Consider the following 22,767-nt stretch of genomic DNA (forward strand, 5'->3'; position numbering starts at 1 on the left):
GTTGGCTCATGTTCAGCTGTCTGTCAATCAACACCCCAGGTCCTTCTCTGCTGAGCACCTCTTATCCATCTTGCTTTGGTGGGAAGTATTAAAACTTGCCAGCTCCTTTCTTTTAACTTTTCTGCTTTAACAAACCATCAGAGCCTGCTGGCTTCTTGCTGCTCTTAACCATGGTATTAGAGTCAATACCAAGGTACAACAGCACCAACACCCCACTCAGAAATTGAGTTCTGCTTTAAATTCCTCTGTCCCAGACCTCTGTGGTGTTGGGGAGGGCACTGAAAGCCCCAGGTATGCACAGGTGCAATGATGATTTTCAGCTCTTCCCTGTCCATGGGGGAATGGGGAGAGAAGCCAACTGGGAAGCAGGTTTTGTGCTGGTTGACCCTGTCCTGCTCCAAGGGCACCTGGTCCTGGAGGGGAAGCTTCAACTGTGGGGTTGTCTTCAAGGCAATCCTACCCCCTCTTCTTGATGAAATGTAGACCATCCTGAAGCCTTTGAAAATGTTTATGTGGACTTTCACATGGCCAACAACATCACCTGGACAGGAATAGGAAACCCAGTGCTTTAGAGAGATTCCCTGAAGCTGAACTGATTTATTCTTGTGCTTTGCTCTAACCTCAACCATGGCAGTAATATCCTTCAGGGCAGAAGATGAGCCCAAGGTCTGCAGGTCCCTGGCAGGTTCCTTGGACATGAATAAACGCATGTAATACCCAGACTACCACTGAAAGCCTTGCCAGTGGCACATCTGGGGACCTTACAGAATAAACAAAGCACTTGCACTTTGGAACTATTGACTGAGCTCCACCACCAGAACAATTTGTTAGCAGGAGGTTTCAGGAAGAAGATGGCAAATAACCCCCTCGTTCTCTCCATTTTCCTTCTGGGAGCTTGTCTTGGTGATGAAAGTGCAGGTGGGTTCATTTCAAACCTAGAAATTCCTTCACTTTTGGGTGTGGGGTGTTATTAGCCCAGGTGAAGGGACAATTTGTCACTTGATGGTGGGACAGCTTGTGCAGTCTGATAGGAGGTAAGAGCTCAGAGGAAATTCTGCATTCCATAGCTCCTCTCTTTAAAGCTCTGTGTTTTTTTTTCTTGGGAATGAAATAATAGGTTTTATGTTGATTTTACACAGAACGTGTCACCGGGATTAATTTTAAGAATGGGATTTTTCTTAAACCTTTGGCAGCTTTTAAGCTTTCTGAGCTTGATTCAGCCATTTTAGAATGCACCCACCTATGCACAGAAGGAAAAAAAGAGGAGAGCCTTGCTGCTAGAGTAACATCCACACCTCAGTGAGTGCTGCTGCTTTGTCCCTGAGTACAGGCAAGTACTCACATCAATAAAACAGTCACTGGATTTGCCACCATGAGAACTGTTTAAAGCCAAACCCAGCAGGAATTTAACACAGACTGTAAGATGCAGCCAAAACTGTAGACAAGATAGAGGAGTTGATGGATGTGGGCAATCACACATAGTAATGCAGGCTGCTGCTTGATTTATCTGTACCAGCAATGATTCCAGCAGAGGCTGCTTGACATCCAGCATGAATACTTGTTTCGTGCAAGGCTGGCCTTTCTTCTTTCATTAAAACATTGCAAGCAACAGGTTTAAAAAAAAATAAATGTCTGTATTCCAAGATGTTTGCTTAGTAATGAAAAAAGTGAGCAGAGCCTCACATTGGTACCACCACCCAGCCAGCTGCACCTCCTAGAAAATACTATACTGGGCTGGAGGGACAGGAGTCCCCCACAGTCCCATATCCCTGTTTCTGTGAGTACATCCTTGGTGTGAGGATGGTTTCCAGCCAGGGTGAGTACCATGCCTGTCATCCCATGGGGTCTGCAACCTTCAGTTCAAGTCAAGTTTTGCTTGTGAAGCAGCAACTGGGAAAGCCTAGAGAGATCTGATGGAGGCAAAGCTGCAGTCATTAAAATGAGTTCTCCCTATAAAGTGGATTAATTACAGCAGGTGCCTGGCACAGCCCACTGGGAAGACAAGGAACAGGTCCAATGGAGCCTGAGGGAAGGGGACAAGTCATTGGAAAAGAGGCCATTCTTCCCCCCAGTGTCTCCATGCCCTGAGCCCCTGGCTCAGCCAGAGAGGCTCATCTGGGGTTGTTTTTTCATGTCCCACCCATGAACCACAACCCTGCAGCTAGGAGGGGACCACCCCCATGAGGCTGCAGTGTTGGAAGCAAGTCTGGCATCCTCAGAGCTCTGTGCTTTACCCATCAATACCTACTGCCAAAAAAAAAAAAAAAAAAAAAAAAAAAAAAAATAGATGCAGGTCAGGATTTTAATGCACTATTTTTTGGTTTTAACCAAAAGCACCCCAACGTGAAGGTGGCAGAGGTGCAAGCTTGCTGTACAGTGACTAAAAAGCATTGCAAAAAACCAGACCAGTCACTTGCAGCAAGATCTCTGGGTGAAGGGGATGGTTACACCATCAGAAACATGGTGTAAAACAAGGGGCTGTGGTCTCTGGGGTCTGCTCTGGATGGAAAGTGAGTTAGCCACAGGGAGCTGGCACTTGCCCCTCACGGTTCCCTCCACCTGCCTGAGCTGATGCTGCCCTTAGCCCTTGGAGGGGCCCCAGGGTGCTCAGACCCCTTCAACACAGAGACCCCAACTCAGGGTCCGTGCCCAGAGTGGCCACCAGCAACTCCGGGTAGAGCTGCTCTGCCATGCCATCTGGTGACAAAAAGGGACACGGCTGAGAGCGCCAAAGGAGGATGGAAAGAAGAGACTGGGGATGCAAAGCAGGAGGATCCTCGGGATGAAAAATGCAGGGTTCTTTGGTTTTTTTTGTTTGGTTGAGGTTTTTTTGGTTTTGTTCTTGGGGTTTTTGTGGGGTTTTTTTGGTTGGTTTTTGGTTTTTTGTTTGTTTTTGTTTTGTTTTGGGGGGGTTTTGGTTTTGTTTTTTAAGAGTGATGGGATGGGTGAAGAGGTCTCAGCAGAGACCTCTCAGGACCTCTGAGCAGTGGTTCAGGAGCAAACCCTGTCTGGTGGTTGCCACTGGGAGGCTGCTGCTGACCTTGCTCCTGTGGTCCTGCCAGGAGAACATTTGTGTCAACACATGGCAGGACTGCGTGTCCTGGTGCCCTTCAGCAGGTTGCCACCATGGTGGGGCTGGTGGTCACCATGGACCCCCTACCTAAACTGGAGGTTCCCTGGGGAAAGTCAGTGGAGGGGACATCACCTTGGTGATGTGACCTGACCCAGGGGTGAGGAGGGCTTGCATCACCTCTCTGCCAGCAGGAAAATGTACAACCCAGGCACATGGGCAAAGGCAAGGAGCAGGGAGAACAGCTCAGGGGATGTGGCTTCCAAAAACCCCAGCTGCCTGCTGAGGAAAATGGCCTTTTACAGACAAAATAGGCAAAGACAGGCAAAGAACAATTTCTGTGTTTATACAAAACCTTAGCAAGTGGCAGCCTTTAAAAGCCTAATATTTTCTCCTCTCAAATATCTTCTTCTGGTCTGTGCATCTATGATAAGAAGCATTCACACCATCTGCTTTAGGGTATTTTAACCATTGAACTTCAGCACTCCCAAGCACCCTCTTGCCATCAGCCATTTCTGTCCATCGACTACTTTCACTCTCAGTTCTCCAGGCTGCATTTAAACCAAAGAAACCTCGTGTTAGTATCACCAACACTCCTGAAACATCCCTGGACATGGGGCAATGGTGAGGTAGAGGCACTAAAAATCCTTTCTGGAGAGCAGGGCCCTGGCAGCCCACCCCAGCTGCATCCCATGATGGCAGATGTTCCTCTATAGCCTCTTTTTCTCCTCAAACTGCAGTTTTCATTGGGAGCAAGGAAGCAAACTCAGTTCTGCAGAGGCAAAGGCGAGCCAATTCCAAGAGACTGGAAGAGTTTATTCCTGGGAACCTTGAGAGAGAATGCATAGAAGAAAAATGCAGCTTTGAAGAAGCCCGAGAAGTGTTTGAAAACACAGAGAAAACAGTGAGTATTGCTGCTGCGAAATAGCAACACCTCGTTCCTCATCCTTCCGGTGAGGCAGAGGGGGAAAGAGGAATGAACAACAAGGGGAAAAATTGCAGGGGCCAAGTGCAGCATCTCTCACATTTTATTCTCCTCTGTGATCCATCAGTTGGGCTGGGGAACTACTTTAAAGGTTTGTTGGTCACCACTGGGATTATGGAGGTGGCAGATTTCCTCCGAGTCTTTTGCTGCCATTTTGGAGTCATGGCTTTACTACTTCAGTCAGGTAGTGCCTAGAAATTAGATATCTAAGGAAACCATTTTTTTTTTTTTCAGATGGAGTTTTGGAAAACATACATTGGTAAGAGCTGTTTTCTTCATGTTCAAACGCATAATATTCATCTCCCTGTGTATAAGTATCAGATGCTTATTGAAACCAATGTATTACAGCATTTAGAAACTGTTTTGTGGCAGAGCCAGTCAGGGTCATGCACTCTATATCCTGCAGCCACCCTTCCCAGGCATTTGCTGTTTGTGTACAATTTCAAGCTAAAAAAAAAAAAAAGTTACTTAACATGTTCTTTGTTCAAGCAGTGGTTTTGAACAGACTGCAAAAACCTCACAAAATAAAAAACAATTTCTGCAGACCACTGGTGCTGTTGAGCCCAGTTCACACTCTGGGTTTTGGGTTCAAGCTGTGATATTGAGTAAAACAGGACAGCAATAATTAACACCCCTCCAGCAAAGAGCAAATGCTCTTTTCCCAGGCAGAGATCTCCAGATAAGACACAACCTTGTCCAAGAGTGAATCTCTGGAAATGCCATATTTAGGTGGCACCTCAACATGATCATAGCACACAGCTGTTTGCAATTCACACCAGTGGTCTCAGAACCCTTGCTTCTCCACTTTGCACCATCTATTTCTTCCCTTTCAGCCTCCATCCCCAATGACTCCTCAGTTACTTAACAAAAAGATTTCAATGCCCACTAAAACATCTGCAACTAATTTTAAGGACATTTCAATAAATGAACTGCTTTGTAGACTGGCAAAGCTCCCAGAACATCTCACTAAAAAGCCTTAAATAAATCAGATTAGTCAGTCCAGACTATAAAATAAAAAAGGTACACTTGCATTAGAGGACTGGCCTCTGAAAAACCAACTGATGAGCTTCAACACTGCCTTTGCTTCCTTGCTACTGTAATCAATTACCTCTTCAAACACAAATGCGGTATATTCCCCTGTCCAAATCCCTGGTTTACTGCTTGGTTTACAAGCTGCCATTCCCAACACGTGCAGCCCACAGGAGCTCAGCTCTGTTCCAGCACCCAAGTGGTGCCAAACTCCCATTGCCCTCACCAGGCAACAGCAACCACAACCCACACCTTATGAGCAAACCTGGACTTAGACAAAAGCACCCAAGCTGCCTCCTGCATTCCAGCCCATTCCTCAAAACACCATTACCAGCCACCTTCCTCCTCGTCTTTGCATTACCATTCCAAGGCTCACACCCCTCTAATTTATCCAACTTATTGTTCTAAAGTGTTAGATCACTCATTTTTGCAATATTGGATATTTTTATTAAAAGCCCCAGCTTCTCAGATCTAGGTGACTGTGAAAGTAAAAGCCCTGATATGTTGAGAAAAATTTAGACCAGTTTATAGTAAAAGACTTAAAAAGAAAGGCTCTCAATCCTAATACACAGAGAGGCCTTCAAACCCAAGTGGAGAAGGCCAAACCTTCAGAGAACAAAGATAGCAGTGTTAAAATAATTCAGGTTAAAACATCCTAATCACTCTTGAAGAACTAAGCCCACTAACTTTCTCTTAGTCAAAACATGAGGTCCTCTTGAGATGTTGCATGAGGGAGACAAAAGAGGAGTTCTGCCTAAATGAGCAGGGTCCATAATTAGGACTAAGGGTAAAGAGCTGCTGCTGTTACCCTGGTGCTGACATTGTCTGTTGTGCTCTTGGCTGCCAGGATCCGAGTTATTTTCCATGACAAAGAAGGCAGGTGTGCAGTCCCCTGCTTGTCTTTAGCAGGAAGCATGCACCAAGCAAGCTCTTGGTTGGCACCAGCCACGGGATGCTCATGTTTGTTAATTCTCTTGTCTTCTCTCCAAGATGGAGATCAGTGTGACCCCAATCCGTGCAAAAATGGAGCTGTTTGCAAGGATGCAGTAAGTTCCTATGTGTGCTGGTGCCCACCTGGGTACGAAGGCAGAAACTGTGAGATAGGTAAGTATGGAGGGTTGTCCTGGGGCTGCTCTTCTGCCCAACTTGATATTCCAGTGGATGAAAATGGGCATAGAGTTTCATCCTACTCGAGGACTGTTTGGCATACACTTCCCCTTGCTGTAAGGCACTGTGTGAATGTGCAATTCCAGCCCATCAGCAATGGGATTGCAGGGGGCATGTCTGGGGATAGAGAAGTGGATGTCTACATCCTCTCCTGTCCTTGGAGGAACCCCAGCTCCACTTCCACTGAAGACCAAGATGCTTGGTGGTGCAAAGGGTTCAACAGAGACTCAGGCTCGAGGTCTTTTGTTCCACTCACTGCAGCTGCCAGCACAAATGTTGATGCAGAAACCTTCCTCTCTCTCCTCAGCAGCAGCCTTGCTGCTCCACAGTCAGGGACAACATTCTCACCTGCTGAAAGAAGCAGTGTCCTCCTGACCCAATAGGACCCCCATGCTCCCCCCACTCCTCTCCATCACCCACACCAGGTATTCCCCAGAGTGGGAGGATTCTCACAACCTCCTCTAAATGGTATTTGGCTAAATTTGTAATTATAATTATCACCAGCAACCTTGACTCTGAAGGCAAACAAAAGGCAAATATTTTCCTAATGGGTTGAGGAGTTTATGAAAACCAAACAGCTGATAATTTAAGCAAGAGGGATATTCAGCTCTTATAATATAATCAGGGGCTGCACAACTCACAATGTGCTAGACTCGCTGCACTAATAAAAGATTCTCTTTCTAGTTGTGCTACTGCTCTGGCAAGAGAGGAGTGTATGTTAAAAAGAGCATTTCAAAGCTGCATCAAATTTAAATAGTCTCGTTGCAGATTTCTTGGGGAAGCGAGACAGGCACAAAAATAGCACAAGAAGCAAGGCGTGAAAAGGAGCACTGTAAAAATAGTAAATGATGGCATTAAAATGGCTACAGGAAGGGAGGTGTCTTTGAGGAAGTAGGAGTGGAGTTAATCTGCTGTGAATTTTTTGAAAACTCACTAAGAATGAAGTGTCTGCAGCTTAGTGGTTTCCCAACTCCAGGAGATGGTTTTCCCCCACAGAGGAGTGCAAGAAAGAAGGCACATCTCTCTGTACCTCAGGCTGGGACCTGTTTCATCACACATGCTGCTGAAATGGCTCTTCCACATCAGGCTGAGATGATTTCTTGGTGTATCAGGAACATATGGCTTTGCTCAAGGCTTTAAGACAGGAGCCTAGCATTAATCCCAGGACAAAGCCCTTTCTGAGTCCAGGGTTTGCTCCTTCCGATACACAATGTTCTCCACCAGCACTGGGGCTGGATTGCTGTAAGCACCAAGGGGGGAGGAGAGAAGGGTGATGGTGGGGAAAGCACGTGGCTCCTAACCAAATATTTGCAGGAGTCCTTTAGGGTCAGGCTGCCAAATTTCAGACAGCACACGGCTGTTGGAGGCAGGAGGCTGCACCAGGGCTTGGCAGGACCTCTGGTAGGACTGTTCCTCAACCTGCTTTCTCAAAGAGGTCCTGAGTGCTCCTTCACTACAAGCAGGGATGGTATTTGGAAGGAGGACACTCTCCTTGTTAGCAAGGATCTGTTTTCCATGGTCTGGGTGAAACAGAGTGGGTTGTAGGCTGAGTTATAGGACTTGGTTAAAGGCCCAAGTCCTGACAACTCTCTGGTCAGTTGTATTTCCAAAGAGCTTTCACAGTTTCCTTTTCATCTCTTTCAGACTTCACTTGTGCTATTAAAAACGGAGGCTGCAAGCACTTCTGCAGGCATGACCCACCACAGAAAGTTGTGTGTTCCTGTGCCACTGGTTACAGACTTCATGAAGATGGAAAATCCTGTACACCTACAGGTTAACTTTTAAAATAATTTTAAGAGAGCTGGGTGAAAGCTTCCAAGGGCTTGTCCTGGGCTTAGATACATGAATCTCACAGAAATTCAATGTCCTCTTGGGAACCAGCCTTGTTTCTCTGCTTAGCAAATATAAAGAGCCTGACCCCACAACTTTCCCAGTGGCAGATGTGAGGTCAGGCTTGAAGGATAGGATTTGAATGCCTTTTTTAGCCTAGGTGAATGGACAGGGGGAGCAGGTGTCCAGCAATTTGTCCACAAGACAAATGCTTGTTTCAGATGGCTACTGGCACAGGCACCTCTCCTGTTGCAGACATCTTATATATCTAGATATGGATCAGCAGCTTTCAGGAGACAGAAAAATTGTATTCAGCTGCAGCAGAATGCAGGCTGGTGCCCAGCCAGGCAGAGCTCATTCCCATATTTTTCCAATAAAAGCTACTGCATAGTTACTGATCCTGCATTGAGTATGCTCTGGGCATTTTCAGAACAAAAGACAGTCCTCACTGTACATTCTCCTGATGTTTGACAGCTGGACATCATGCAGTGAGTTGGTGGAGCCACGTCAAGCTTTGTGGTGGTGTTGTAGCTACACACAAAGACAGTCAGCAGCAAATAGACCTCATGGCTCAGCTGTGGCACTAACAAGCAAGATGGCAAGGCAGCCTAAGGGGAAATGTGGAGGGGAAATGTGCTGCCTGAGGTTGCAGCTTCAAAAAGAGCTACAAGAATAGCTAGTTGGGGTTTTATTCCCCAATTTTACCCTGCTCCTAGTCTGTTACAATAGCTCCAACCACACCCATGTGTAATCCCAGTGCACTGCAGTGGATTAAGTTAGTTGGGAATGGAGATCTCAGCAGCACATCTGGCAGAAGAAAGAGGAGATTGAGCAGAGAAAAAAAGTTGTCATCTAAGCTCAGTTTAACATTTGATGCAATTGTATTTCTAACACCAGAGAGTAACAGATTTGCTCACTTAAGCTATCAGGGAGGTAGCTGCACAGGTGAGTTAGATTTTGAAGGTCTGACAGCTACAGCCAGGAACACTGAGCTCCTGAAAGTGCTGACTTTCAGCAGGCAGCGATGGGAAGCATCTTAGGAAGTCCTTAAGTCCTTCTATTAATGGAGAACATTAAGAGCTCCGGCCTGTGATGCCCAACCTGCTGTATCACTTCCACTAGACCAGAAAGTTTTACTGTTAGATTATCTTTCAGGTAGATTATCTTTCAGGTTGGGTAATTGCCCTTCCTGCAACAACTTCACTTTTGTTGACTCTGAAACCTTCATTTCCTACACTAACCTTGTGGGTAAAACTCCCCATCCTTCAACACCTATTTGAGCTCTATTCCTAAAGTGAATTGTGTGGAAAAAAAACAAAAAAACACCACAAAGAAATCTCAATAGGCCACGCTTACATCTGATTTGCACTAATATTTCTTTGCACAGTGCTGTAAAAAGCTTTTCAGATGAAAGACAATGGCTGATGCTATTTACTGGTTTGACTGCCACTATCAGTGGGAAGTCAGCACACACTTGGTAGGAGAGAAATGGGAAGCGCTTGTCTGAAATGAGCCTAAGGATGAGATCTTCATTAGCAGAAAAAAAATCTACAAGTCTTTCTAGAGTTTATTAATGTTTTCCTCACCTTGGTGCCAAGCAGGATTATCTGTACAACTGGCAGATATTATTTCCTGCCCTCTCCCAGCTGGACTTTTATTGTGCTCAAGTTACTTGCTGCAGAGATGTCAGCCAGGCTCCAGGCTCCCAGCACATACCTCAGCCTCCCATGAAATACAGGCACAGCTGCCCCTCAGACCTCTGCTCTCACTCACAAGTTTTCTGCTTTCTAAAAGCTGTTCAGAATTCACTTTTAAAGCCCAGAAACAATTTATGCTTTTGCTACTCCTACAGGTTACCCAGCCTGCTGCCCCAAAGGCACAGGCAGCAGATTGTAAGGACTCAGGGGTCAGTCCACAGCCCTGCATCCCCCATTTTAGTGCTGGAACAGGGGGCTGAGCAAGGCAGAATTTGACCCCTCTCCTGCTCTTTCAGTTGCCAGTCCTAACCACAGCTGTTTCTCTCCCAGTGCCTTATCCCTGCGGAAGGATCACAGCTCCAGAAGCCAAGAGCAAGCTCACTCGATCCATAAACACCTTTGAGCACTGGAATGTCACCAACGATGACCATGATGATGCTCACGAGGAGGTGCTGGACAACATCACAGAAACCAGCACTGCTGCCACCACAAAAATCACACCCATAATTAAGACAGGCACCAGGGTCGTTGGTGGGTCGGACAGCATGAAAGGAGAGGTGCCCTGGCAGGTACTGCCTCTTTCTGCAGCTCTCCTGGAGCCCCAGCTGTCCCTCTTCTCTATTCTTTTCCTTCTAATTGCAAGGACAGTTTTCTTCTCCATTTTCCTTTTTTACATTTATTTTTTTAATTATTTATTTATCCTACATTTTATATCACAGCAAGGAAACTTGCCTGGCTGAGGGCTACCTGAGAAAAAAAGCAAGAAGTCAGTCACAGCTGCTTTACCTGGTGGGCCACAAAGGATCCAACTTTGAGCTGTAGATACAGATTCTCCCATAGTCCATGAATTTACCAAGATTAAGCCAAAGGGAGGGGAACTGTGCAAGGCCCAGCTTTGCAATGACCAATGAAGCTGCTTTATCTGCCTCCCTCAATTTCAACAGATCCATGATAATTTATACCAACACAGGATTTGTCCTTGTGTGACATGTACCAAATCTGGCTGCTCTTTCTTTTTCCAGCCCTACATTCTACTTGTAACATCATAGTCATCTCTGCCTCCCCAGAAGTGACATAACAGGCTGGGGAGGGGGCAGGGAGCTGCAAAGAAACTTCCTCCAAAACCACTCTGCAAACACTTTTAAATTGGTCTCAAAAAGAAAAAGATAGCTCCCAGACTGGGTGGTTTTCAAAGTTATTTATTGTCTTTAAATTCTACTCTGGCTTCAGTGAACGCAGAAATCTCAGTGGCTGAGAGTATAAAATAATAAATTCAGGTGAGGTTCTAGGAAAAGCAAATCTTTCTGTTGCAAGCTCCAGCACAGACTGACACTGATGGTGTCAATGAAAAGTTACCCACAGAGGGATGTAAATGCCCATTCAAACAGATCAGCCAATTCCTCCCCATCTGCTGGGGGAGCACAGCAGTGAGCAGGGGGTTTGCCTATAGGTCAGAAAGAGGAATTCGCCCTCTAGTTCACAGCTAAAAAAGCTAATAATGTGTTAGGGACATACATGGCCACCAGAAGCACAAGTTTTGTTGGGAGGTCATGTTTTGTATCCGAAAGGAAGAGGCTGTACCACTGCCTGAGCCACACAGAGCTTTCTGGAAGAGCCTTTTGTGGGATAAACTATAGGTGATGCTGGTATCCAGCACCCATTCACAGAGAGTCAGATAGTTAAATATGAGAAAACAGTATCCATAAAGAAAGTTCACATGCTACAAGCCCAGCTAGTTGTCTGTGCTCATGGAGACCTTTATCTCACCAGGCACCTTCATAAAACAAGTCTTGGCTGTCATTTTGCAGAAAAAAAAAAGATGCTCAGCAGCCTGATGTGATTCAGGCAGCAGCCAGAGGGGTGCTCCCATTACCCTGGACTTTGGGGGTGGTTTTGGGGATTGAGGGTGGTTGCAAGGGCTCAGGTCCCAGTGGAGAGCTTTTGAATCCATGTCATTGTCTCCTCTATGGCTGCCTGAGGGGCAGGTTGGGTGCTGAGCTCTGTGGTGGCCTCAGCACCCTGTACTGCCAGCCAGGAGCACCTGAGCCAGAGCACCCATGGGACACAGGGAATGGGGGTGGCACCAGGGCACTGCTATGGGTGAGCTTTGTCCTCTTCATTCTGGATACTGAGCTCCTCAAAAGGCAGCCAGGTCTGCCTAACAAGGCTTTAAATGAGTAAAAATGTGGAAAGCACAAGGCTGATAGGCAGTGATGAGCTACACAGATGGGTGAATTACAGAGAAATCCCTTTTGAGCACAGTCCACTGAGACAGCTGATCAATTTAATTAGAACTTTTGTCATGAGGGATGTCCTGGTTTGTGCCCTGTAAAAACTGAGGCAGTGAGATGCACATACTAAATGAGAATGTTCAGATTTTGTCCCTAGTTAAGATCTGGTCACCAGTAAAATACACACAGAAGTGTTTGTATTTCAGGTGCTCTGAGTTTTATGCTGAGGTTTATCCCTCCTAACCTGGCAGCCAAGGGAGGAAAAGTGGAACTGGGCATTAACCTGTGCTGGGCACCCTCTGTGACAGAGCAGGGGACAATGGGGGGTGGAAGGGACTGCCTGAGGAGCAGTATCTCAGACAGTACTGGGTCTGTATGACCTAAAGGCCACCTGCCCTGTAGCCAAACCAATCCCCCATTTCCTCTCCAATCTACACAGATCCACAGATGTGATTTCCTTCTCCTCTTGCAGGTTCTCCTAACGAACAGCAATGGTGTGGGCTTCTGTGGTGGGTCCATCATCAATGAGAAATGGGTGGTGACAGCAGCACACTGCCTGAGCCCAGGTGACAACGTCACTGCTGTGGCAGGTGAGCACCTCCGGTGGCATCGGGCCAGCACAGGGGGGTGGGACAGGACTGGCAGCCCCAGGCACAAAGTATCAAACTCCCCACCAGGATGGGCAACACAGGTGGTTTTAGGGCACCCAGGACCCTGATCAAAATATTCTGGCAGCCTGGTCTGTGCAGGTGCCACCACCTCTGGGGGCAGTGAGCAGGGGCTGGCCTTGGTCCCAAAGCCACCAAGCTGCTAGGCTGTGTTACAAACACAGGCAAATGTCTCACCTGAGCCAGGGAGGACCACTGGCTGCTTAAAACCCTGATGGGATACAGTTAAGGTGCTGCTTCGTGAGCTGGTGAGGTGGATTTTTATCTTTATTATCCTGGTAGGACCTCACTAGGGATTTCTGCCTTTCTCGGGCACACTAAGTTTTCGCATAGCTTTCAGAGAATGGATTCATGTGGCTGGTGCAAGACAGGCATCAGCAACCTGGATAACTACTTGCAAGAAGGTGACTACTTTTTCTCTTGACTTCTTTAGAATGAAATATAATTTAGAGACTGAAGTAGAGGAATTGGGTTGGTATGAGGGAAAGTGAGATTTTACAGCAGGGTCTCTGGGGAGTCTGGCAGGGGCAGTGTGGCCAGACCATGGAGGGAGTGATTCTGCCACTTCAAAACATAAATATATCTCTGCTCAAAAAAAATAGCATTTCTCCCTGATTCTTGGTACCCAACGCCTGCTAGAGAACTGTGGCAGAAACAGCTTTCCTAAATTATTTATTTCTCCCCTGTGTGACAAGCCAGTAGAGGAAGGTGATGTGGGTAGGTCCAGGAGGGGGAACACTGACCTGTTCAGGGATTCCTACAAGGAGCCTGGAGAGGAAGCATGAGAGAAACATGCTTTCTCCTTAAACACTATGACACCTATTTGTGACAAAAATTACATTCTACCTGAAGCACTGAGCTTACATCTACACAAACAAGCTCATCAAGAGGACTCTAGGTGCATCTTCATCTCCCACATCAACATGCCCAAGCTTCTGGGTATTCCCAGCCAGACCCTCAGGGATAGCTACCACCTGCCCAGAGCTGGCAGGATGATCCTCACAACTCACACACATAATTTTTTGCTATCTATTTTCATGCAGTTTTTCTGGAAAGCCCAACCCAAAGCCCAGCCTTGAACCCATCAACATGCGAAAGTGCAAAATGCCCTGTGCAAAACCAGCCCCAGAAAATTACATTTCTACCTGGACAAAAGTTTTACTTTGCTGTATCTGCAGGCAAACTGCCTCTCCCTTCAGGCTCTCTCCTGCATGTCACACACACCTCCACTTAGGGCATGTTATCAGCCAGCTCCCCTTGCACTACCTTCACACCACTCCACAGCACTGCTGGGTTTCCAGAGCAGGATTTTAGACAGGCAGTAACTCAAGAAAGAAAAATACAAATGTGTAGGGCTTCAGACACTATGTACACTGCATAGGCAACACCTGCTTCCTTCACATCCACTCATACTGAATGTTCAGTTTTGAATATAGCATCCTAGGAGGCTTAAAAATCCAAAGTAGAGAGGGGAAGCATCATCCCTCTCCTGTCTTTCTTTGCCTTTCCACTCCCATCCCTGAAGAGTATTTTCAGGACCCCAGCAATAGTAAGCAATGGTAGCATAAGAAAAACCCTCTCAAACTCTCCCCCCACATTCCTCTTGCATTTACACTGTGGAGACACAGCCTGCATGGAAGCTGACAGTCACACTCTGCTGAAAAAAAAAAAAAAAATCCAAAAAACACCCTCACAAAGCCCAGCACCAGCCACCAAACCTGCCTTCCCCAGGCTCCAGCATCCACATGAACCCAGCAAGCAGCCTCCTTACCTCTCTGGAGAAGCTCCCTGCTGCTCCTTGCAGGTGGTTGCAGCAAACACAGGACACCAGCACTGCAGCAGATATTGTTTAGAGGAGATGGTATATCCTGGAGATCCCAGCAAAGCAGGCAGAAATCCCCCAGAAGGGGTGAACTGTACCCTGTGCCTCTGTGGCTGCAAGAAAGCGACGGGGAAAAGTCCTTCTGGGCTCCAGTCTTCAGCACAGCCAGGGCCCAGGCAGGAGAAGGGACACAAACACTGCCTGCTTGCAGACCCAAGACCCCAGACCATTTGCCCTTCCTTTTACCTCTTCCACAAGCAGGTAATGAGCTGCCAGCAGCTCAGCCACAGGAGCCTGAAGCTGCAATCGCTGGCAGCTGAGCCACAAGCTGGCAGTGAGGACAAGGAGCACCTGGGAGCACTGGGGCTGAGGGAAGGTTTGTTCCCCATGGCCAGGGGGTATCAGAAAAGGCAAGGTCAGGTTTCTTTTCACTAATGACTTATTTTGAACAAAAGGTTTTAATTCTAGTGGCTTTCCTTCCTTTGATGTAAAGGAAATACCCCTTACAGCTCTTTGAGTCTCCTAAATGGCAAAGAAGATAAATTATAGAATCACAGAATCATTTTGGCTGGAAAAGATCTTTAAGATCACCAAGTGTAACACAGCACTGCCAGGGCCACCACTAAACCATGTCCCTGAGCACCAAATCTTTTAGATACCTACAGGAATGGTGACTCTACCACTGCCTTGGGCAGCCTGTGCTGGTGCCCGACAACACTTTCAGTAAAAAAAGTGTCTTCAACATCCAAACTAAGCTTCCTCTGGCACAACTTGAGGCCATTCACTCTTGTTCTATCACTTATGACTTGTTAGAAGACACCAACCTCCTCCCCCCAATCCCTATCAGCTACATCCTCCTTTCAGGTGCTTGAAGAGACTGATAAGGTCTCCCCCTCAGCCTCCTTTTCTCCAGGATAAACAACCCCACATCCCTCCTCATAAGCTCATTACCACCACGTTTGGCAAAACCATCTGAGCCTATGGCACTGGAGCTGCCAGTGCACACGCAGTGTCCCACCTGGGGCTTCAGGTCCTGCCAGCTGTGGGGACTGAGGATTTGCTGCCATGGGAGAACCCCCAACACCCTTTGACAAGAAGCGAGCAGCCTTGTTGGCACCAGGCTTGGAGCAGCCAGAGGGCTGGATTTTGCAGAGCTCATCCCTTTGTAGCCACCTTGCTGGGCTGGCATCACATCCGGATGGCATCCTCAGGATGTGGTCACTGCCCAAGCCCCCCTTGTCTCTGCAGGTGAATACAACACCCAGGAGGACGACCACACTGAGCAGCGGCGTCAGGTGGTGAGAATCCTCCCCCATTACACCTACAATGCCACAATCAACAAGCACCACAACGACATCGCCCTCCTGGAGCTGGACAAGCCACTCACCTTCAACAGCTACGTCACCCCCATCTGCATCGGCAGCCAGAAATTCACCAACGAGCTGCTGAAGCACGGGACAGGGACAGTCAGTGGCTGGGGCAGCACTCTCTACCGTGGCCGGGCTGCCACCATCCTTCAGGTCCTCAAGGTGCCTTTTGTGGATCGGCCAACCTGCCTCAAGAGCACCTCCACCACCATCCTGCCAAACATGTTCTGTGCCGGCTTCGCAGTGGGGGGCAGGGACACCTGCGAGGGGGACAGTGGGGGTCCCTACACCACCGAGATTGAGGGCACGTGGTTTCTGACAGGGATCACCAGCTGGGGGGAGAAATGTGCCACACCCGGTAAATACGGCATCTACACCAGGGTCTCCAAGTACCTGAGGTGGATAAAGGACACCACAAGGCTTACCTAAGCCAGCGGGTGGTTCTGACAGGCTGGGGAACGGACTGAAGAAGTAATCAGTGTGTTTTTCAGAAATTGTTGCATTTTAATAAACACTTCTCGATGAACTAATTCATCGATTTCCATCATTTTCTCGATGAACTAAGCCCTGCTTGTGGGAGGCAAAAGCTGAGAACGCGGTGGAAATGTGGCAGTAAAGGAAATAAAAAGCCCTTTCGATTACCCATGACTACATTCCTGAATGCATCAACACTGCTGGGATGGTGTAAGCCCCCAGATCCCAAATGCAGAGGCTGGCGTAGATAGATGAGCTGGGGCACAGCTCCCACGTGCCACTGTGCCACCAGCATTATCCCAGCTGCTGGACAGGGCTGGGTGCCTCAGGCATCCACATCCACCATGGCCCCAATGAGCAGCCCACCCCCAGTGCTCCAGGGCAGACATTTTCATGTGAGGTGGATCATGGGCAACAAATAGGGCTCCTCCAACTTTAGAATGACATAAATTTGCTATATAAATTACCAAAAATCTGCATAAAACTCATCTAAAGGTGATGTCAGGCCTCATCCAATTCATTGCTATGGAGCACTTTTATAAAGAGAATTGCTTAGTGTTCATCACCTCTCCTGGTCTCCATAGTAGTAATTTTATACTAGAGACAGCAACCCCCGGGGCTGGTGGTGATGGAGCATTGCCCTCCCCAAACAGGCTTGGGAGATTTGTTCAGATGGTGCAGGACACCCCTACCATTATCACCCCAGACCTGAATGGGTGGGAGAAACCTTGCTGGAAGTGCTTGCCCCATACTTGGGATGGATGCTGGCACCCAGGCATGGTGAAGGGGAGGTAGCATTCCAGGGAAGGACTCAGTGAGCTTAGTTTGGTTCCCAATTTGGAGGGAATAATCCCAAAGGAAAGGAGGTTTACTGCTGCCCAGTGCTGGTTCATCTCACATCTCCTTCCATGGAAAAATCCAGGGGTGTATTCCACAGAGAACCAGTGTGCCCTGCAGGAACTGTACTCTGTGATGATGCCTGTGGTGGGCAGCTGGTGCACAGGCATATGCTCAGGACCATGGCATCTCTCCAGTGCCATGCAGAAGGCTCCTGATGCCCACAAGGCCCCTGTGCACCCACCCCATGGTCCCAGTCCTGGGGTGCAGGACCTGAGGGCTGGGGCTGGAGACACCCTGAGCCAGGGCAGGACTTCTGGAGCTGTTATTTCAGATGTTGGATATCAGTATGAGGGCTGAGGTGCCTCTTCCAATTTCATTGCCAATGGCATCCAGCAAGAAGCTAATGGGATCATCTGTCACTGCTTGTTGTAAAATCAAAATGCCTGTAAGAAGGTAAGCTTCGTTCCAAAGTAATTAAATAAATACAATGAGAATTATGTTTTTTTCTCCAGAATTATAGCAGAGATATCTTTGGACAGAACTCATACTCTCATATGAATTTATTTAACAAGTTTTTAATCTTTAAATATAGATTTAACACATTTTTTACAGGTACATTTACAATATAGTTCATTTAAACTTGCAGTCAGAGAAAACTCTACTGTAATTTTTAATAACATGTACATGAAGAGCCTAGTTCAACAGCATACTTTAGGTAACATACCATGTTGTGTGCAAAGTTTCAAATGTTAAAAATCTCAGACTGTACATTCAGATTTGCAGAACTTATCAACCTCATAAATTAATAAAAGCTTAGATTTAAAACTATGGAAGACAAAAAAAAATATTAAAATCATTTAATAGGCAATGTGTGCTATGTTTGGGACAAATATTTACAGTTGTACCTCAAAATATGTACTGTTACCACCACTGTTACCACTACAAACAGCCCCAACAGTAACTTAAGAGACTTCTACTTTTCCACCCAGCACGTGCACTGTGACCAATTTTAAAGTAGATGGAAATAATCTGCAGAAATAATCTGTCATTGCCAGTGGCTGAGGAACACTGGGATCTTCCCAGATCTTACAGCATTGCTTAGTTCAGACTCAGCTGGTCACGTTTTTGAGGGTGTATGGGGGTTTTACCCACAATACTGGCCACCTGAACTAGAGAAATGCCCACTGCTGCGTGGCAGCCTGGTGGGGAACCCCCTGGCAATCACAGCCATCAAGCAGATCAACAATTCCTCCATAGAAAAATGGTCACCAAAAAGATCACAACCCCAGTATTTTTTAACTCGACAACTTGGGACTGTGTCTAAGAACCCATGGTTCACAAATCCAAGTCAGATCATCAAGGTCCCTCCATGAAGGTTCATGGTAAAAAATGTCTCATTTTGACGGGACAGAGAGAATTCACTACTGCATGCAAACTACTGACCCTGCTCTCAACACCATCAGATGCTCTTTGCACATATCTGCTTAAAAGTCAAACCACCTGCACTTATGTTCTACAAAAGCAAAACTCGACAAAGAAACACAAAACTTCAATGATAAGCGTTCAGTATTCTTTTTTCTTTCTCAAAAAATTCAATAGGTACATCATTGTTAAAGATGCTGAAAAGTACAGTCTGATCACAAGAACATCCTTAGTGCAAACATGGACATTAAACTTGGATTTATGGCACGTGTTCCAAAAGTACATACAATTAATGTAAACTTCAACACTTGCTAGATACAGGTTTCAGCCTTGGGACACTTTGGGACCCTAAGTGATTGGCGACAGCCCTGAGTTGTCAGTTTGACCTGATCCAAACCTCACTGAAATCAGTGGGACTGACTGCAATGGGCTGGAGCCAGACCCTAAGTGCAAAAAAGAGGCTCATTAGTGTTATTGCATCTCTGCATGTGAGTCAGCCAGATGGTGCTCTTACAGAACATTACATTCACAGAGCTGAAATAGATATTTAAGAAAAATCCATTCATAAAATCAATTAAGCAGGACATACAGCTTCTTTGTTTGGTTTGGGGTTTTTGGTTTTTTTTTTTTTGGTTTACCAAAACTCAACTCTTTTATTTGCAACTTCAACTGTTGTCAGCTAATAAGTAGGTAAAGCCTTCAACCTGTAGAGGAAATTTCAAGCATCTAAACAAAGTGTCAGGAAACTGTAGTGTACTTCTCTGATGAAAGATGAGGGATGTCATGGAAAAACAGCAGGTAAAATTAATAAAATACTGTACTTTCCACAGGAGAAATAAAAGAAAGAGCAGAGAATGGCTTCCTTTATGACTATGAGAAGCTGCTTAGGACCCCAGTCCCGTTCAGTGCAGATGAGGCTGTGAAGGTCTGTGAATGTGATGAATAGTACAGGACAACTCCAACTATTGTGCTATTTCTCTGTAACACTTAGTTGAAAGCTTCCAAAGAGCATCGAAAATAGGATGCTACCAGTTCACCCTTAATTCAAGGGGAACTAAACTTTCTCGTGTTACACAGGGCAGCATCTATAAAGTAATGAAGAATGATGTTAATATTAAAGCATCTTATTCCAAGAAATACATTGTTCCCTGTAATCATGTAACATTTGTATAACATTGAAAAAATAAATAAGTGCACTCCTGCAGTTCTCCCCAAAAGCTGAGCTTCCACTAGCTTCAGTGAGAGCCTTGTCTAAGGCAGGACCACAGGGTTTGACTCATTTCACTATCTATCCTTTGATTATCACAGCATGGCCAGCTGCTATCTTCTCTAGGCTCCTTATTTTATCACTCTCAAAATGGTTTTCTACAGCATTACAAAAAGCTGTTCTGCAAAGCTGGCTGGCATGGTAGGTTGCACAAGGAGACCCTGCCTTACCATTCAAAGGCCAAAAAGAAATCAACATTATCTTTAATGAACCCTGCATAAATAGGAAAGCCTGTGGCTGCAATCATTAAAGTGCATGAGCAATAGTGCAAACAGCTCTGCTGTGTCTGCAAAACTAGCAGTGGCATTTTGAACACAACTTACACAAAACTCGCATGTTGCAGCTAACATGCTTATGCCAGCCTGCAAGAGCTCTGTCATGTACAATACCCTTATCAGGCAAATGCCAGCCTCATGGCCTAGGGAGCCACGTAAAGGGCTGCCTCAAAGTTCTCTCAAGAGGACAATGCCAGCACTGCCCTGGCCACCAGGAGCAGAGGACAGGCAAGCTCAGTACTACCAATGGGGGAAACCTTCGCTCAGCTTTATTGCACAAAGAGCACACACAGGAGATCCCCTTAAGGCTTGGAAGAGAGAATTTGGCAAGTGGGGTGTTAGAATAAACTAGGAGAGGGTCTGGCATATGAAACAGGAGGCTACACCCTCCTAAAAGCAAGTGGGTGCCTGCACCTGCCCTGGCACAGAGCATCCACCCGTGACTGCTTCAAATGCACCTTGCCTTTGGGCTTAAGTCAAATTCTGTGGGCAACTTCTTTGCTGTTTAAAAGAGCTTAGAAGTTGTATCAATATTCCTTTTATATATAATAATCTAACAACTAAAAAGGCATTTATCATTTCTCATTTGAGTCCCTTTTTTAATCAGGCCACTCTACTTCATGCTCCCTCTAACAACAGAAATGAGTCTCACGACTTCCACAGAGCAAATGGAAATCAGAAACTTGCCCTTCTCCCTGCTCAGCTTTTAAAGGTTGGGTGAAAAAAAGCTGAAAATGCTTTGGCCTCATTTTGCTCTGATGGGAAAATTCGGGAGTGAACAACAAGTTTCCCTTTGTCTGCATCTGTTTGTCACTGCTGAGAGAAAAGAAGAGCAGGGACAGAGAAGAAGTAGAAGAAGGGGCGAGGAACAGCTTGCAAGTGTGCAGGCACCAGCTATCCTGTGGTAGGAGGGTTTTGTTATGGCTACAGTGCCAATCTAAGAAAAGATGTTAAGGTAAGGGAATCATTTCATCTAAGCTAAGGGCTTACATCATTTCAGCTAAGGGCTTAAGAAGATCGAAATCCCAGATCTGAATGAATTCTGGTTATGCAGTTCTCTGGTCTGAGAGATATTTTTATTGTGGGGACCTGGAGCTGAGCAATAATGGATACACTACCCTTGGAAAGGGCCAGGACTGCCTCTCCCCCAGCTCTAAACAACTCAGAATGCTCTAGTTCTCAGAGCCCCCACAACATGGTAATCAAATTTACCCTGTTTACATGCAAAAGAGCATTTTAGCACAAGCAGCTAATAATACGTGAGGGTTGCAGTGCTCCTTCCTGCCCCTACTTTGCAAGCTTGGATTCCAAATTCTCTTTCTGCTATGCTGGAGCAAGAGCTCCATCTTCTGAAGAAGCAGAAAAGAGCCCAGTCTAGACTGTGTCCCTGAGTAGTCAATGCTATGAAGTCCCCTGCAGTACAAAATGACCAGTCCATAGAGGACAGGGAAGTGCTAAATGTAAAGATACTGTTTGTAAATCAGTTTTCAATGTGTGAGCACATTATGGCTCTAAGGATATGTCAGTGAAAAGCTCTAGGAACAGCTCTAGGAAATAGCAAGAAAACATCCTACATCATCTGACAATATTGCCTGGAGTGCATGTAAAATTAGAACTATGCCTAGAGACTGCAGACAGGATGAGCATCCATGAGGGAGAAAAAAGTTAATCTTAACTGGGAAAACAGAGCCTCAGCACTGTCACCAGACACTGGTGACACGACCACAAAGCATCTGGGCAGTGGGGTGACACTTACAGGAGGAGCTTTCTGAGGTTTTGTCTTGAGAGGTTCATCGAGTCACAGAATGGTTTGGGTTGGAAGGGACTTTAGAGATCATTTAGTTCACAACCCCCTGGACACCTCCCTCTAGACCAGGCTGTTCCAAGCCCCCTCCAACCTGGTCTTGAACTCTTTCAGGGATGGGGCACCCACAATTTGCCTGGGCAACCTGTGCCAGTGCCCCACTACCCTCACAGTGAACAATTTCTTCCTGATATCTAACCTAAATCTCCCCTTTATGAAGCCATTACCCCTCATTCTATCACTACATCCCCTTATAAAAAGTCCCTTCCTGGCTTTCTTGTAGGTCTCTTCAGATACTGGAAGGCCACTATAAAGTCTCCCTGGAGTTTCCTCTTCTAAGTTTTCTTCTAAGTTCTCCTTAGTTTGTTCTCAGCAACCCTGTAAACCAGCCTGGAGCTGTGAGTCTCTGAGGCTGTGGGGGATATGAGCACTGACAAAGTAAACCACTGTTGAAAAGCTTGTCACCATCCTATTTTCAGAATATATTTATGGCTGGAGAAACCTCCTGCACTGGTTGCAGTGCAGGACCCGGCAAGATGTGATAACCTGACTTGCTGAAAAGGCAACACATGGTGGTCCAGGGTGGGAACACAGTGAGGGGAACTCTCAGCTGTGCTGCTAGCCCATTGCAAGCTTTCCCTTACTTAAAGGCAGAAAACCTCCAACCTGGGAAATCTGACTGCCCTGCAACAAAGGGAATGAAAAAAATACCTTCTTGTACAGGAAGGATTTCACTGAAATATAATGGAAAACTGAGCTGATTAGAATAAAAGGTTTTTGGCCTTTCAGAAGACTTCCTTCGTGTTCATCAAGACAAAA

General features: G+C 46.3%; 2 protein-coding genes across 4 annotated transcripts in view; one reads left to right on the plus strand and one right to left on the minus strand.

The window, feature by feature from the left end:
* Positions 1–810: 810 nt before the first annotated feature.
* F9 (coagulation factor IX) lies at positions 811–16,396 on the plus strand. Its single transcript, XM_008493668.2, has 8 exons — positions 811–918; positions 3,811–3,974; positions 4,290–4,314; positions 6,075–6,188; positions 7,896–8,024; positions 10,109–10,347; positions 12,482–12,599; positions 15,748–16,396. The coding sequence occupies exons 1-8, from the start codon at positions 852–854 to the stop codon at positions 16,293–16,295; spliced, it is 1,404 nt and encodes a 467-aa protein (XP_008491890.1). The 5' UTR covers positions 811–851; the 3' UTR covers positions 16,296–16,396.
* Positions 16,397–17,688: 1,292 nt separating this feature from the next.
* The window catches only part of MCF2 (MCF.2 cell line derived transforming sequence), a 57,371-nt gene continuing 52,292 nt past the window's right edge, over positions 17,689–22,767 (minus strand). For 2 of the 3 annotated variants that reach the window (XM_030449132.1, XM_030449134.1), the window contains one exon: positions 17,689–19,687. In XM_030449132.1, coding sequence (XP_030304992.1) covers positions 19,647–19,687 — 41 coding nt within the window. In that variant the 3' untranslated portion in view covers positions 17,689–19,646. The remainder of the gene's footprint in view (positions 19,688–22,767) is intronic. The other variant, XM_030449133.1, reaches the window with a different exon arrangement.

This window comes from Calypte anna, chromosome 4 (genome assembly GCF_003957555.1).
Source record: "Calypte anna isolate BGI_N300 chromosome 4, bCalAnn1_v1.p, whole genome shotgun sequence".
NCBI classification, from domain to species: Eukaryota; Metazoa; Chordata; class Aves; order Apodiformes; family Trochilidae; genus Calypte; species Calypte anna.